General features: G+C 46.7%; 3 protein-coding genes across 3 annotated transcripts; 2 read left to right on the top strand and 1 right to left on the bottom strand.

Annotated features, from left to right (window-relative positions):
* Positions 1 to 2,192: 2,192 nt before the first annotated feature.
* Positions 2,193 to 4,100, top strand: N7520_006417 (uncharacterized protein; the record flags this gene model as incomplete). Its single annotated transcript, XM_057140351.1, has 4 exons — positions 2,193 to 2,434; positions 2,497 to 2,811; positions 3,058 to 3,271; positions 3,321 to 4,100. The coding sequence occupies 4 exons, from the start codon at positions 2,193 to 2,195 to the stop codon at positions 4,098 to 4,100; spliced, it is 1,551 nt and encodes a 516-aa protein (XP_056994357.1).
* A 4,011-nt stretch (positions 4,101 to 8,111) lies between these two features.
* Positions 8,112 to 8,510, top strand: N7520_006416 (uncharacterized protein; the record flags this gene model as incomplete). Its single annotated transcript, XM_057140350.1, has 1 exon — positions 8,112 to 8,510. One exon carries the CDS (start codon positions 8,112 to 8,114, stop codon positions 8,508 to 8,510), a length of 399 nt encoding a protein of 132 aa, XP_056994356.1.
* A 484-nt stretch (positions 8,511 to 8,994) lies between these two features.
* On the bottom strand, positions 8,995 to 13,606 carry N7520_006415 (uncharacterized protein; the record flags this gene model as incomplete). Its single annotated transcript, XM_057140349.1, has 5 exons — positions 8,995 to 9,620; positions 9,679 to 10,329; positions 10,386 to 13,169; positions 13,232 to 13,517; positions 13,565 to 13,606. 5 exons carry the CDS (start codon positions 13,604 to 13,606, stop codon positions 8,995 to 8,997), a joined length of 4,389 nt encoding a protein of 1,462 aa, XP_056994355.1.
* Between the last annotated feature and the right edge of the window lie 207 nt (positions 13,607 to 13,813).

Here is a 13,813-nt window from a genome sequence, read left to right as displayed (position 1 = left end):
AAAGAGGAAAGAACAAAAGAACAGATTCAAGGATTGGAGGCGCACTGAGCCTGATTTAGGAAGTAGTTGAAAAACCTAGCAAGCCACCGTGGAGACCAGAAAAGGATAAAGTTAGAAAGTATTGGGATTTAAGAGATATTGTTTACTATTAAACAGACACGGGCAATAGCATGGTCTGTGTACCCTACGGGAGCAGGTTCTATGCACGCAAAGTATTACACAGATGATCAGCAATCGGTCAGAGTTTTGACGGTTGACTATCGATGGGGCGTAGAGCGGAGACGAGTCGAGTAGGGTTCTTTGTTCAGTTGATTAGGGTCATGCATGAGTGGAGCCCAGAGCAAGGAACCATGAATGTACCTGATGCACTGACACAACTGTGCACTAACTTGACCAGTCAGAGCTCAATATCGTCAATGAAGGTGGAAACGGACAGTTTCCTTCGGCTTATAACGTGGACAACCTTAGGTTTCCACGGTTCATTCTCCCGTCAAAAAAGCATAAATAGAAATGTTTTCTTTATTGCCAATTTCTGTGTGGATCTAAATGTCTCAACTTAAAGGAGTCACGAAGTACAAAAATATGCCAGAAATTTGTGATGTATCTTTGAAATATCAATTGGACGCCACTGAATTCTAAGTGGGATCGAGGATCGTGGAACAAAGACAGTGAGAAAAATCCAAGGTCCTCGGGGATCCATTCCCCTGACCATTTTTACCGGGATCGGGGCTAGCGTCGCCTGTCATCCGCGCCAGAAATCGTGGCTTGCGATAGCGCCAATAGCGTGGATTTCGGTAACCAGGAACAAAGAAATAACATCCCTTTCGTTTGGATATTGGATAGAACGCGGTTCGTCCACCGACTCTTGTAGCGTCTCTGTCAGGAATTCAAGTGTCGGGCCAAAGAAGAGTCGGGATATCCGATTGTCAGGGAATTCGAATATTCTGTTCTCCGTTCCCGAGTTCACCTCAGCCGCGCACGGTTCGCTCTTCGTTACCAGTGGAACCAGTTGGGCACTTTTTATGAGCATCCTGATTTCAAATATGTAATCGAAACTAGCTAAACTTTGTATTTTGCGTCCACTTCAGGTGTTCGGCTTAACCGGAATATTCAGTTAGTGACGATCTTCACGGGATGTGCCCCGCTGTTCAACATGTGGCTAGGGATAGTTGTGGAAGATAAATAGGAGAAGGACGATCTATGTATTGATGCGGAGAATCAGCCAGTCTTGTATGTCGATCCCTGTAGAATACACCTAAAATGTCTCGCATTGATCCAGGATGGATCGTGATGGTCCTCGTGGCCATTGATTTCGGTCTAACGGTTTGGAGTTTTCTTATGGATACAATAATGATTTCATACTATTGACCCCGGCGTTGTTTCGGATGTGCTCGGCATTGTGTCATCAATGTTTAGGGCTACTCCGTAGTGCTGAGGGCTTGTGATCAACAGGAATTTGGGGGAAATCAAAAGTTCACGCGGCTTTTTCTCGGTCTTTAGATTATGTCTAACGCCCTGGAATTTCCTATTGCCAATGAACTCATGAAGTTTCTCAAGAGTCGAATCTTAGGTATCTATGAGCGTCGTCGCGGGGTCCGATATGGGCACCTCGGGTAAAAGTAGTTCTCCCTAAACAACCAGTTTCATTCGCAACTATACTTTACCCGGCCGTTCCTGTAATCCAATACATTCATTGACTGCCCATAAAGGCTCAGGGGTTCAGTTCTGCATGTCAGTTTCGAAGTGGAGCGGAGGCGTTCCGGGCGATCAATGCCACATTTCAAATTTAGGTTTCAAACGTTGCAAATCCCATCTTTCAGGGTACAAATGTGGTGTTAAGTGGACTTGGGCGTGCGTACTCCCACATTCACATGCATGCGACATCAACCTCACCATCTTCTCTTGAAAGGTCTAACGGAAGGTTCCGAATACAATCTGTGTTTATCTTGGCCCGCCTATCCTTTTATATCCATCTCCCCTAGCATTCTCTATTTTCTTTTCTTGCCTTTATCGCCCATATTCCCCTTCTATGCCTTTTCTTTTTCTCCTTGTGTGAGACTTTGTGCTAATAAGCCTGTGTCATTTACCTAAATTTACCTTACGGGGTCCTCGATATGGCCAAAAAAAGCAAAATTCACATCTTTGGTAATCTATGGCTACCGCACCCCGATTCTGAACTACCGAGACAGGAGATGATACATGTGGGAAAATTACTTGATCTCATTCAGGCTCTTGAAGAGCCGCAGTCGCAGGGGGGGAACACAACTGAAGGCAAGATTCTTAGCTGGCCGGATACGGCTTGGCCCAAGCTGATTACAAAGCAGGCTCGCAATGTCTTCCTGGATGAAATATTGATGAAGCCTTTGGGAGTTTTCGGGAAGAAGAAGTCGCGTGGTGGAAATCACAAGGCGCTACCCGCCCTGGAAAATATTTGGTTCGACCAAGTGGCCACATGGATGCCGCTGTCGCTTGCCACTTGTACAATCCCACATTTAGTATTGATGACCCTCGTTGCGGGGAGATTGAAGATATGTCTAGCCCTTCCATCCTGCAGCTAAATAAAGCTGGGTTTTCCACAAAAAACAATTGTCTCCGCTTCGATCATCTTGCGCGGAGGGATATTAGCAGGCATTGCAAAGAAATGTACCCAGAAGATCTCTTTGATATCCATGAAAAATTCACTTTTGCGCTCCGGGCGGCAATGAAGGCAAAGGTTGAGATTTGCTGGGGCGCAAATTTTCGTCAACGGATGTTCAAGAAACTTGACCTAGAACCCCTTCGCCTCTGGGGTGATTTCGCAGGCTTGACTTTGTATCTGGAGCTGACGCCATGCAAAAAGCGCTATAAGCGCTTCATAATTTTCGTTGCCCACCCTTAGCGTTTTATGTACTTGAAGAGTGATGGAGAAAAGGCTCGAAGCTGGCGTCGCCGTTTCGGTGTATCGCAAGATCGAGCGTTGAGCCTCGCAGCTCAATTAAGTGGCATACAGATTTCGCCAAACTTCTACGAGTTAGATCTCTGATTGCCTCAAAATCTCTGCGTATCACGACAAACAAGCGCTATAAGGAACGCCTGGAAAGGCCAAGCGGCGGCCCAATTGAAGGAAGTCTTTCCTGAGGCCATTCTTTCAACAGAACAATCGCATCGCATTCGCGTCACGAATGAAGATCAGGCAACATTTCAAAGGGTATTTGGACTCGTGATTAAACTCGAGCCTAGTCAGATTGCCGAAACCCTTAACACACTACCTGCTACAAATGATAAGATTCGGGTATGGTGAGATCTAACCCACTTTTCTATATATACTAACCCCCAAAAAGAGGAATCCAGGACTTCAAATGATAGCAGAGTACTGGCATGGCCTAGAGAAACTATCATGCGCCTTTATATCTATTCTCGGCGCAAAGGCCCATTCTTTGCGAGCAAATGATCTACAAGCAATCAACTGCTTTTCGGGTGATCTTCCAGCGGAGTTCGAAGAGTCCGATTGCTGGGATTGGGAGGACCTTCCTATTCCATTAGTCGAGTTCATACAAGCACAAGACGGGCTCAAATTCAACAAACGCAAAATCATGTGTCGTGCTGATCTTGAGAATGCCTACCATCTTCTGCAGAGATGCGAAGGCAATCTTAAAATTCTGGACATACTCACACTGGCCTTTGCGGTGCTGGGTGCTTACGGCTGGATGATTGCTCGTCCAAGAAAGCATCTTGTTGATGATATGCTCATCCTGCGCGAGCCTCCTCATGATGTTATCGCCCGCAAGTGCTCCGGATGCAACAAGGAACACTTGGACGATCCCTTTGCTTACTGGTCAAAGCTTGACACCGATTGTTACGTCCTTTGGTATTATTTTAGATCCAATTGTGGCCGGCCAGAGTGCACAACAAAGGGTGTCGACCTTTTACCTCTTGATAGTCAGATAAGGTACTCGCGTTCCACGCAAAATGCCCTAAAGGCGAAACCCGTGGACCGATTTGACAAGTGGTTTCTACTCTGCCCAGGGGAATATGGAGCACTTCCGAGCAAGCTACAAGTCATGTGCCAGGGTGAAGACTGCCAGGAGACAATTAGTAAAATCACAATGGTCCGCTCATGAAACGCCGAGGTTTGTGATAGCTGTACACAAATGCGCCAAGTACCTCAAAAGAACAGATTGGGTACCCGCTAGTTACCCAACCATCCACGCAGGGAGCCTCAGCGTGCTGTAGAAAAAATTTTGTGAGCCAGGGTTTGATATTACTGATTACCCGCGCAGACCCGACATTTACTTTGACACAAGTCTCACTATTGCTGGTCGAATTGCCGCTTTAATGGAGGCCCAAAGGTTGATTGAGCGGAAAAGAAAGGCCAGCGTAAATAATCCGGTAATCTTGAGATGTCACACATCTGCGGAGATATACAACTCTGGAAGTATTTCTTTGGGTGTACATAGTAGTAGTCACTGCCTTCATGAACTTCATTCAATATGTGCTATTTTGTTGTTATGACAGGGATCCGAGCAGATATAGATGACATGGCTTCCTCCAGCCACTTGCATGTGGGACTTCCGTAACCTAAAAAAGAAAAGGGTAACTTAGGAAAGCTCATCAATCACTCTACAAAAATTGAAAAAGGAAAAAAGAAAGGAGGGCCCGAACCGCGATTCGAACGCGGGGCCTCCTGCAGTTAGGATGTTAACCCAAAGCAGGAATCATACCACTAGACCATCCGGGCACCGGATATTTACATAAGCAGAAACAAGCATTATTATATGCATGTTACTTTCAGGGTATACAGGTGATTGATGTGCATTTCAACTGCCTTTAGCCTCAGCTTTTACGCTGATTTATGTTGCACTAGGATTTAATGTCTTTCTTTACCTAAGCAGAATCCATTGTTTGAAAAATTTCTTTGATTATGGCATTTAGCTTAAGATTCAATCTTCAATTTCGGTCGGAATACAGTACAGACAAACTGGCCCTTACAAATCTTACCAATTTTACAGACCTCGTTTCGCTTGGGTCAGCCATCCACCTGAGAAGGACACCCCATTTACCACACCTTTTTACCTACCACCATCCAATATGCCGAAGCTTATACGTAAATGTGAGGATGGTATGGAGAGGGCCCTAGACGTGCATAGAAACCAATGACAAACATGAAAGATCAATATTTTTCAGATTCCGCGTTAATTCGCTGTGTCGTACTCAACCCTTCTCCATCGTTACAAGGTTAGAAAATCGCTATGGGAACGATCTCTATCCAATCGAAAGCTTGATATAGAACAAGAGAAATCTCTTTGCAATTGTATCGATCAAATTTACGGTGACCACTCGAAACATGCACAAATCGCTGAACCGGCTAATTCCATCCTTGCTCTTGCGCATACAGACTTTTATATACCACCACCTACAATTGGCGAAAATGTGTTATTATTTTTCTCCATCGACATCCCAATATCACCACAGACGCCGTAGAGCTCCTGATATCGAACGAAATTAGCAATCTATATTTCAACTGTTGAAAGATGGGTTTCGAATTATAAAAGTACATTTATTAATCAGATTGATACTACTGATACTGGGTCTGATCGCTTTTGAGGTTATTTATGCACTTCAAAAAAGTACAAAAATGATTGCACACGTTTTGGCAGTTCCATGTGATGATTTGAATCGGACTGAAGCACGCTTGACCCGACTGGAGGAATTAGACAGGTAGCATTTCAAAGTAACTGGTGTTAAACCACCTGGCCATGCCAAGAAAATGAAGGCGAATTCGGAGAAATTGGACTTTATGGATGCTCAATTAGAGCATAAAAACGCGTATACGACCTGTATTTATTATGCTTAAAAAGCGCTGTAGGCTGCTGTGCATACATTTGAAGCGCTATTTCTACCAAGGTTATTGATATATGCTGCACATCAATTACCTAATATTGTACCATCATTAATTTACAATATAACGAACGCTTGAGTTCCAAGTTGATAAGAAACAATCATGCATGTTGGTTGCATTCAGGGAGAAAAACAAAAAAATAAAGGAGGGCCCGAACCGCGATTCGAACGCGGGGCCTCCTGCAGTTAGGATGTTAACCCAAAGCAGGAATCATACCACTAGACCATCCGGGCACCGGATATAGTCTCATCCCCATGTTAAGCTTATATCATACCTACCACTGAAACATGCATTCATAAAATGGCCACTGCCATTCCTATGTTTCAAGTCTATAGTATTTTCAATAACTTCAGTGTTTACCTACCTTTTTTCAATAGTATAATTTATCTAATTCGGGTTCGTTACGACTTATGTTAACGAAGAGGTTGGAAGTTATTTGGTACCTGGTACTTAACCTCGGGCGCTAAACTGTAAATGATATCCGTGACCCACGCGGCCGAGATCTCTAACCCCAGCCCCCCGTCAGCAAAAAGCACATGGCTGGGAAGAAATCATCTTTTCTTTTTAAGAACCGCCGCTGAAATTCCAGCCGCTTATTCGATTTTCTCTTCTTTCCATTGTACATTCCATCTTAGTCTCTCATCTGGCTCTTACTATTCCACATTCCGACCAGGGATCCCCGCTCTACACCTTATCTTGTATCAGAAGTATACACCATATCAACCCCTCACTGCTGCCAACGCACCGCAGACGTTCACCCCGACTCGCTACATCATTGAACTGGTCAGGCCAGTTTTCAAGTTCTCTATACCCACCACGAAGTGCTGCATTTCCTCGCTCAAGCTGTGATATAATCGGGGCTCTCAAAAACACCATCTCTAGCCTTGCGCACCCCACGGGGGTCATTGCTTGACAAGATGGTCCAACGAAACATCACAATCGCAATCATCATCATTGTCCTTTTCCTACTCCTTGCCATTGCAGGATTCGCCATTTATGCCGTCCAGAATCACGTGTCGTTCTTCGCAAAGAAGAGAGATGGAGACGAAGAGGAAGCGGAGGGAGGGTGATCCTAGATGTCGCCCATCACTTACCTCTGAAAACAAAGCGATATACCCCTTCTTCACATTCCGTCCTTTATATTTGCCACGATGACGAGCCCCCGATACGAACCTGGAGTTTTTGGCGCAACCTTGTTCATGTACACAATGCTGAGTCTGTTGGGACATATATATATATGCATGCATTCGTGGGACTTTGAGCGTTTGGAGTTGATTTTGTTTAATTCTGCTTGATCTTAGTTTGGACTGCTTTGGGGGGGGTTTCTTTTCTCCATTTCTCCTTCCTCCTTTCTCCTTTCTTTCTTTTCGTTGTATTTTGACTCAGCTTTGATGGACATGTTCTGGTTTCACAATTATGATATATGACTCTTGCGATGACCAATGCATGCAATTGCCCGACGGGCCTTTGAGAAAGATGCGAACACCCGTGGACCTAGGCATTGGATTAAATGTAGGATCGAAGTGTTCGATATGTTGGGTAAATGCTCACTTCAATCAAGCGTGACGTGAGATTAGTCAGGATTTTTCAACATTACTCTTAGGGTCACGTTGGGCATTGGCCTGAGCGGTGTGTGGCTATAGGTATACATAAAAGATATTATATTGAATTTGGATCCCCAGAATGCGGGGAAGGCTCGGCCCTCACAGCAAATAAGATCACTGCACCACCGCCGGCCCGAGTCATTCACTGTATTTCTCTGAAAATAGCAACTTATTTGATAACAATAACGTAAAATTGTAAAATTTAATGGGAGAGAGACGCAAAATACTTACACGTGTTCAGGGTCATTTGACGCATTTGCGTGATATTACCTAAAACTTCGGTTTGCCACGGGGCCTGACTTAACCCGATCCAGCTATGCTTTACGTTTACGATCACAATTGAGTCTAGAACCCCTTACTTTTGCGTGATTTTTCAAGAATCCCATGACGATATTCCAAGACTAGCAATCCTATACCTTTGTTGATCCAAATAGCGTCATAGAGATCTACGTCCCCCGCAAAATGTTTAAAAGATAGGATGTTCCCCGGACTTTGGAGTGCCAGACAAGTCTTCTATAGTCTGCTACATCAAGCTACTCCAATTCAGTGTGAGTAATACCCATTTTCATCTGCACATATCAGTCACTCATGTACCTTAGTCAATGCTCGAAATTCAACCTTCTACCATCATGACCATCCAATTGCTACAGAGCGCGTCACAGGGCTGGAAATGCCAACAATGCGGACTTCCAGGTATCCGGTTATCCACCCGCCCAGGTAGCTCCGGTGTTACCAGTCGGGCGTACTACAAATGCGTCCCTTGCAATCGCTCCTTGGGCCTTTGTCCTTGTACCACACCTGGGGACAGGACGACCTCGACCTGCCCATGCAGCGACTCGGAAAGCAGCGATGTTGAGTCACCGGGTCTAGAGGACCAGACCAGCAGTTTCCCCATTTTCTCCTCGAAGAAGCAAACATTCAACCCACACAATCCGAACTCGGGGTTCGATGAGGACTGGGAAGCGAATTGCACCCCGGGCTTTATGGTTTCAAGGTTCAAGGCCGCTGGAAGGGAGATTCTCTTCTGAGCGAAAAAATTGTGCATCAAGTGTTTTATGTAAATAGCGAGCCTTGTTTCAGTTTCCAAGAGTCCAGTTGCTACCATATGCCACAAGCAGTGAAGCTAGTCAGGTTCCTCGTGGGCGTCTTCAATTCAAATATTACTTAATAAAAGGGGTCAGACCTTGAAATGAAATTAAGGCCAATGTTAGACCTTATCCGGTAGATATGCATACATAAGATCTTGAAAGTCCTATGATAAGAATATATGTAAAATATGTATGTATGTGAAAAAGGAAGCGGAAATGGAAGGAGTACACTCAGGTGTCATTCGCATTCACAAAAACAAAAATCATGACGCCGATGGTATATCCAGTCTCCCTTAAGAAAGATATGCATGCAATGCACCCGTGAAACCACCATCTACATACTGGAAACAAGAAGATAGAATAAGATAGTAATAAAAAAAATCCAAAACGCCGCCCAACCCGGATATGATCATAATGATGTCCCTTAGAAAACATAGCTCAGGAGCTCCTGCGCACGCAAGGCAGTTGCGATATGCCATGGCAATGTGTTACCATGAACGCTGCGCATGCCTCTTGCCCGGGCCAGGGATGCGAGATCGCGATACATCCCCAATATATCCTTAAGCAGAGGTTCGTGTGATGAAGCAGGCCGCTGGGAGTGAATAAGATTGGCGGTCATTGTGAATACACCGTCGCCGTCAGTGGTGCCCTTGCGACGAAGGAGATACCCGCTAGCCAGCGCAGGGCGGAATTCGGTAACGTGTGGAGAAGTGTTGAGGCGGTGGGATAACGTAACTGCCCAGGACTCGTCCAAAATATCGGTCAGAACGACATCCGAGTCAGGTTCCAGGGAGAGTTCAGTTGGGGTGAGAGCGTTGTAGGGGGCACTGGGTGTCGGGGCGTTGCCAGTCTGCTCGGGCGAGGCAATACTGACACTTGGGTTCGGAGTCGAGACGGGAGTAGAGGAGAAATGTGTGTTGAGAATGCTAGGGGTCATATGGGAGATATTTGGCTCGAGGACCAGGTCGGGGACAGTGTTAACAGTCATAATAATCAGCTCCATAGATGCTGGTCGCAGCTTATTCTGTTGTTCAGCCATATTGGTCCACGCTAGGAAGGATTAGCAAGAAAGCTTGAATGAGGGGAAACAATATTCGTGAGAATTTACCTTCCACTTCTTCTGAATCGATAGGTTCAGAATTAACAAGAATGACTTTCCACTGGGCTTGAAATTTTTCTAAGATGTGCCGCGTGGTGGCCCATATTTCATTGCGCACCTCTGCGATCGGCCTAGCTGTACCGCGAGTGCGATAACGTAGACAGTATGACATGCTAGTTTGAAGGCTGCCGCTGCTATCGGACCAAGCTACAGACAGCCATCGCTGATCTGAGCTTTTTGAGTAAGCGATATGGAGGCTGCGCCCATCTTGCAGAGGGGAGCCTTTGTCTGGCGCAAGTCGGAAATTGATAGCCTTGGGCAAAGGATCTGCCAAAAGAATTGCCGGAGCACCAAGCAGAGAGCTTAAGTCCAAATTATTTGGGCGACAACGGCTATAAACTTCCAGAGCTAGGTTCAGATACTCCGTCTGAGTAGGTACAACCATAGAATCCTCAGACATGATGAAGTCCATCGGGATAATTTGCAGGGCAACTTCATTGACTGGCTGACCCTGCTGACGATCAGCGTCGGCGGCGATTTGCTGGAAGAGAGTCCAAAAAGCGGCGCAGATGTCAGCAAGTGCTGCGGCATGAGGGAACGGATTAATGATATAAACAACACAGTTTTCTGTGCTGGGTGAGTACTGAGACAGATCGGTGCCTAGTCGACGGGGTAAGCCAAAATCCAGCAATACTTCTTCGAAAGACATAACATACCAAGTTCTTCACATATGCTTTTCAAAGATTGCATCATGGAAACATAGCTGGACGACTCGGAGTCCCATGATCGAAGACCATTTTCGAAACTTATCGATTTGTCGCCTCTGGTATGACTCCCTAGATGGCAACTATCGTAATGAAGCCCGAACCGATTTAGAAAAGTGTCGGCAGCGTTGGACGCGGCGTAGGGATGAATACAGTAGGCCGAGATATCTTTTGAACCGTGGGCAGGCTCCAGGCCGAATGTTTCCCAGAACGAAACAGCAGGAGGGAGAACCTCCAGGTATTCCTGACCCCGACGCATACGTACATGCGGAGCAGCTAGCCTTAAGATCGATCCTCTGGGCACATCCTTCGGGGGCTGCTGCACCGGAGCTATAGTCACCTCTTCTTGTAATGACGCATATGTCTTGAGATCAAGCTTCGCAACCTGACCCAGAAAGTTGGTCTCTTCGAGATAAGTTCGCCATGTCAAGCTCTCGTTCTCAAGTCCAAAAAGGCCGATATGGCCACCAAGCTGGTGGTCCAGAGAGGACTGCGTGATTTGGTCAACAAGCAGCTGAGCGATAGGAATCTGGTCTTCTCTCCGCACTAGAACGGGAAGTTGTTGAGCCTGCAAGGCAGAGAAATAACCGATGAACGACCAATCCGAGAAATTAGCCAGGAAGTTCCCAAGGAAAGTACAGTTCTCAACTTTCAGTCCTGAATTCACATCAGGTACACCGGTGGACTTGGCTGGGGATGCGACGGATTGAATATCAGACTCAGAAGGTACCCGCTTTCTCTTTAAGGATGGGACCGCCATCGGAGTGGGGGCATGTTCAGAGGATGTCTCATCACTTTCATCACTCGTTTCGCTATCTGAGTCCGCAGGTCCCTCATCATTATCCAAAGTGATAGCCGGTACGTTCTTACTCGTAAACTTTGCATGAGAATTGTTCGCTCCGGATCGACCACGATGGGGCAGTCCAATAGTGGGAATTGAATTTGGAGTGAGATCTGAGGCATCAAGGGTGCCCCCGGAAGCGAACCAAAATTTACCCGCAGCTCCGTACTTTTCACTCCAGTTTCCAAGTCTCTTTTCGAAGGCCACAGGATGATAGTGCCCCTGTTGAGTGCGGGTTTCTTGTGGTCGTTCGGGGTCCTCTTTTTTCCCTCCCGAGAAAAGGATCTTTTTGACTTCCACGGGGCTTAAAGGAGGGCTAATAATGGGTGGACTTTCCGGATCCGGTGAGGCATCTTGGGATGACTCCAGACACATACTTTCATCCACTGGCGCTGAATTTTCATCTTTCGTCTCATTGGGAGTTGGTTCCTCTGGTGCCACATCCTGGGTGAGACCTGAAGCATCAGGTGGGGCGCTGACGGGTAAATCGCTGGTTACCGCAACACTCTCCTCGGGTTTGCTCTCCTCCAATACTGGGTGTGGAGGTACCTGGTAAGGTACATTAGGAGAATCGTCATTCATCTCAAAATCTGGGTCGTCGAAAAAGCTGAAATCAGCATCGGTAATTCCCTTCGACCCAAAGTCCCTCTCATTCATCTCCCCAAAAAGATCTTCATCATCACTAGCATCATATCGGCCACTTCCGATTGCGACATCGGGAGAAAGCCTAGAATTGTGATCATTTGCTGGGTCTTGCGGTGCGCCCGGGGTCATTTGAAAGTCCACATAGTCCGGAAAACCATCACTCGGGTTCGCATTTTGCAATCCAATCGTAGCAGCTCCTTCTGGAGGGGTCGGATAAACCAAGTTGGTGGGTGGTAGATCAGGATACTGGGCCATTCGAGAAAGACTCTCGAAGCCGTCCAAATTATCAGCTTTGGGTGATGAAATATCTTCATTTTTGGGAGGTTCATGGATCACAGGGAGCGGAGTTATATGGTTATTTGCCAAGAGAGAGTCGGTTTCTGATGGCCATCGCTCTGCAAAGTCTAGTGGATCTTCTGGAAGACCCAGGGGCCAAGAGGTCCCATTGTTCTGAGCTTGGGTCTGGGGAGGGGTTCTTTTGAAGCAGAATCTTGCTGGCCACAACATGCGTTTTAAGGGAAGTGCAGATTGGGGCTCATCACTCTGCCGCCATGCCTCGCCGGCCAGCCTAGCGAAAAAGGGTTCCCATACCTCTACCTCAACCCATACTTCATCATCCACTGAGTCAATATGTAACCCAAAATTCACCAGCCATTGGACCACATCCAATTTCCATTGTCTTTTCTTTGCCGCGAGATTTCCAGAAACTGGAATGCCAGGCGACGGGACCGTTGGAGGCTCAGTGTTAGCCGTCACAAGCCGCGCAACGGTTCCATTTGGACAGAGCCAAATATCAGTACCTGGCTGTACTCGGAGAACATCTGAAATATCATCTCGGGGGCCGCAGAGGCGCGAAATTCCAACCTGAGAGATTGTTTGGGAGGAAATCATCAATGTCCCTGGGGCGTTCAGTTGGACATTCAGCGACGTTAGGCAAGACTTCGAAAACGGGCTGTCGTTGTTAACCCGCGGGCTCTCGTAGCCCACGCTTTCCACTGCCGTAAACAGAGTGCGGGAACCGAGTGGAAAGGCACCGTGAGAGCGAATCATATATAGGCTAATTGCACCGGTAACAGCGGAAATAAAGGAGGCATAGATGGCGGCGGAACTACTATGACTCTCGGGTCGTCTGGGGGTAGCTTGAGCCTGCTGGGGTCTTTGCTGCCCCGCTTGAGATCCAGCCTGATTTTGCGTATCCGATGAGAGGCTTCGGACCAAATCTTGGGATGCGATGCTGCCCGATGCGGAGACTATCTCGGAGTTTAGTAAATGGGTATTTCATCGTTGAAAGCTCACTAGTTCAATCTCTTACCCTTGAGAGTAGTCGCATCGACTAGTATTCTTTTGGACGCTTCATTTCCATCTCTCACATATAAAGAGTCTAAACTTTCAAAGTCCGGGGTGGGGGAGAAAACCCAGAGCCCGAGACGCCTCGGACACGATGCCAAACAGTTGAGAATTCGTAACTTAGCCTCTAGGTCTTTGAGGCGACTGAGATGCTTCAAAATAATGTAACCGTTGGGTTGACCTTCGGGTTGATTGTTCGCAATGCCTGACTCTTCCGTGTATATCCTCCAATAGATCGTCGAGAAGCCATCCTAATTTCGGGTTAGATAGAACGTAAAAAAAACCGAGGTAAACTAACAATAAGGTGAACATTGGTACTGGCACTTCCGGGAAAGTCCATGATTTAATGGTCGCGGACAGCCCCAGGAGCCTTCATAAAACGAGAGGAGGTGGTCGCGGTGGAATCGGAGAGTCATTTCCAGAGCTGGAACATACTCTGTTGGGAACCGTACGCGTGTACAGCCGGTAATAGTGAGCAGAAACCCATCAGGTAGGTCGAATCGTTGTTGTATTGACCAGCGACGCGCCCATCTAGATTGTCGCAAAT

The sequence above is a fragment of the Penicillium odoratum genome, assembly GCF_028828045.1.
Source record: "Penicillium odoratum strain IBT 22623 chromosome Unknown utg000005l_segment0_segment0, whole genome shotgun sequence".
NCBI lineage: Eukaryota > Fungi > Ascomycota > Eurotiomycetes > Eurotiales > Aspergillaceae > Penicillium > Penicillium odoratum.
Note: the sequence above shows the minus strand (reverse complement) of the source record. Positions and strands in the feature narration are given on the sequence as shown.